The sequence below is a fragment of the Lotus japonicus genome, chromosome 1, assembly GCF_012489685.1.
Source record: "Lotus japonicus ecotype B-129 chromosome 1, LjGifu_v1.2".
NCBI lineage: Eukaryota > Viridiplantae > Streptophyta > Magnoliopsida > Fabales > Fabaceae > Lotus > Lotus japonicus.
Window position 1 is genome coordinate 82,015,906 of NC_080041.1, and position 878 is coordinate 82,016,783.

Here is an 878-nt window from a genome sequence, read left to right on the forward strand (position 1 = left end):
AGTTGTAAAATTAGCCATGGACTCTATTTAAGTCAAACTGCAATATTTGATTGGCATAGAATGTTTTACTTTTACACTTACTATTGATTGTTCATAGCTGACCAATGATTACTTCTTGTCAAGTCAGTAATTCACATTGTAATGTTCTGCTAATTAGTCATTACGAATAGTTAAGAAACAAACATAGAGAGACACCGGACACCATAACAAGAGTATAAAAACTGGAAAAAAATTTACAGTACTTGTATGAAAATAGACGAATATTATTTCATTTGAACTTGTATGAAAAATATATTTGCAAAGACAGAATTGAACGTCCTGAAACATGTATTTCAGCCATAATAGCAAATCATAAACAAACCACAGTACTACTCAAATACAATAATACAAACATGTTCTTGAAATTACTCGCTTATCTGATTCAACCTTCACTCTGTTCCTCTTCCCACGCTTCAATCCGAAGAAGCACAAACCCAACTGCAACCCCAACGAGAGTAAGTCCGTTTATGATTGCTGCAATGGTGAATATCTCACCGGCAGCATTGCATGTCGACGAGAGTGCTCCACCACGCTTTCCTCTTCCGGTTGATGATGAGGTCGCCTTCACTGAGCTCACAATCTTAGCAAAGCAATGCTCGGTGCTGGAAGGAAGACCCATGGAGATCACATCGTTGGTGGCTTTCAGTCCACCGAATGAGTTGAGGCCTCTCACGTGAATGGCTTTGGTCATTCTCTTCTTGGTGGTGGTGGTGTTGCTGCTTGAGCTCACCATTGCTCCGGTGATGCTCTGAGGACAGAGGGTAGCTCCGGCCATGGCCATTTGATCGAATGGGTCACGGATGAGTTACTTGTGGTGAGGAATATGAACGAAGGAAAAG

At 40.9% G+C, this 878-nt stretch overlaps 1 protein-coding gene across 1 annotated transcript; it reads right to left on the reverse strand.

Annotated features, from left to right (window-relative positions):
• Positions 1-242: 242 nt before the first annotated feature.
• LOC130720878 (uncharacterized) lies at positions 243-878 on the reverse strand. The gene has a single exon (XM_057571583.1). It carries the CDS (start codon positions 818-820, stop codon positions 422-424), a length of 399 nt encoding a protein of 132 aa, XP_057427566.1. The 5' UTR covers positions 821-878; the 3' UTR covers positions 243-421.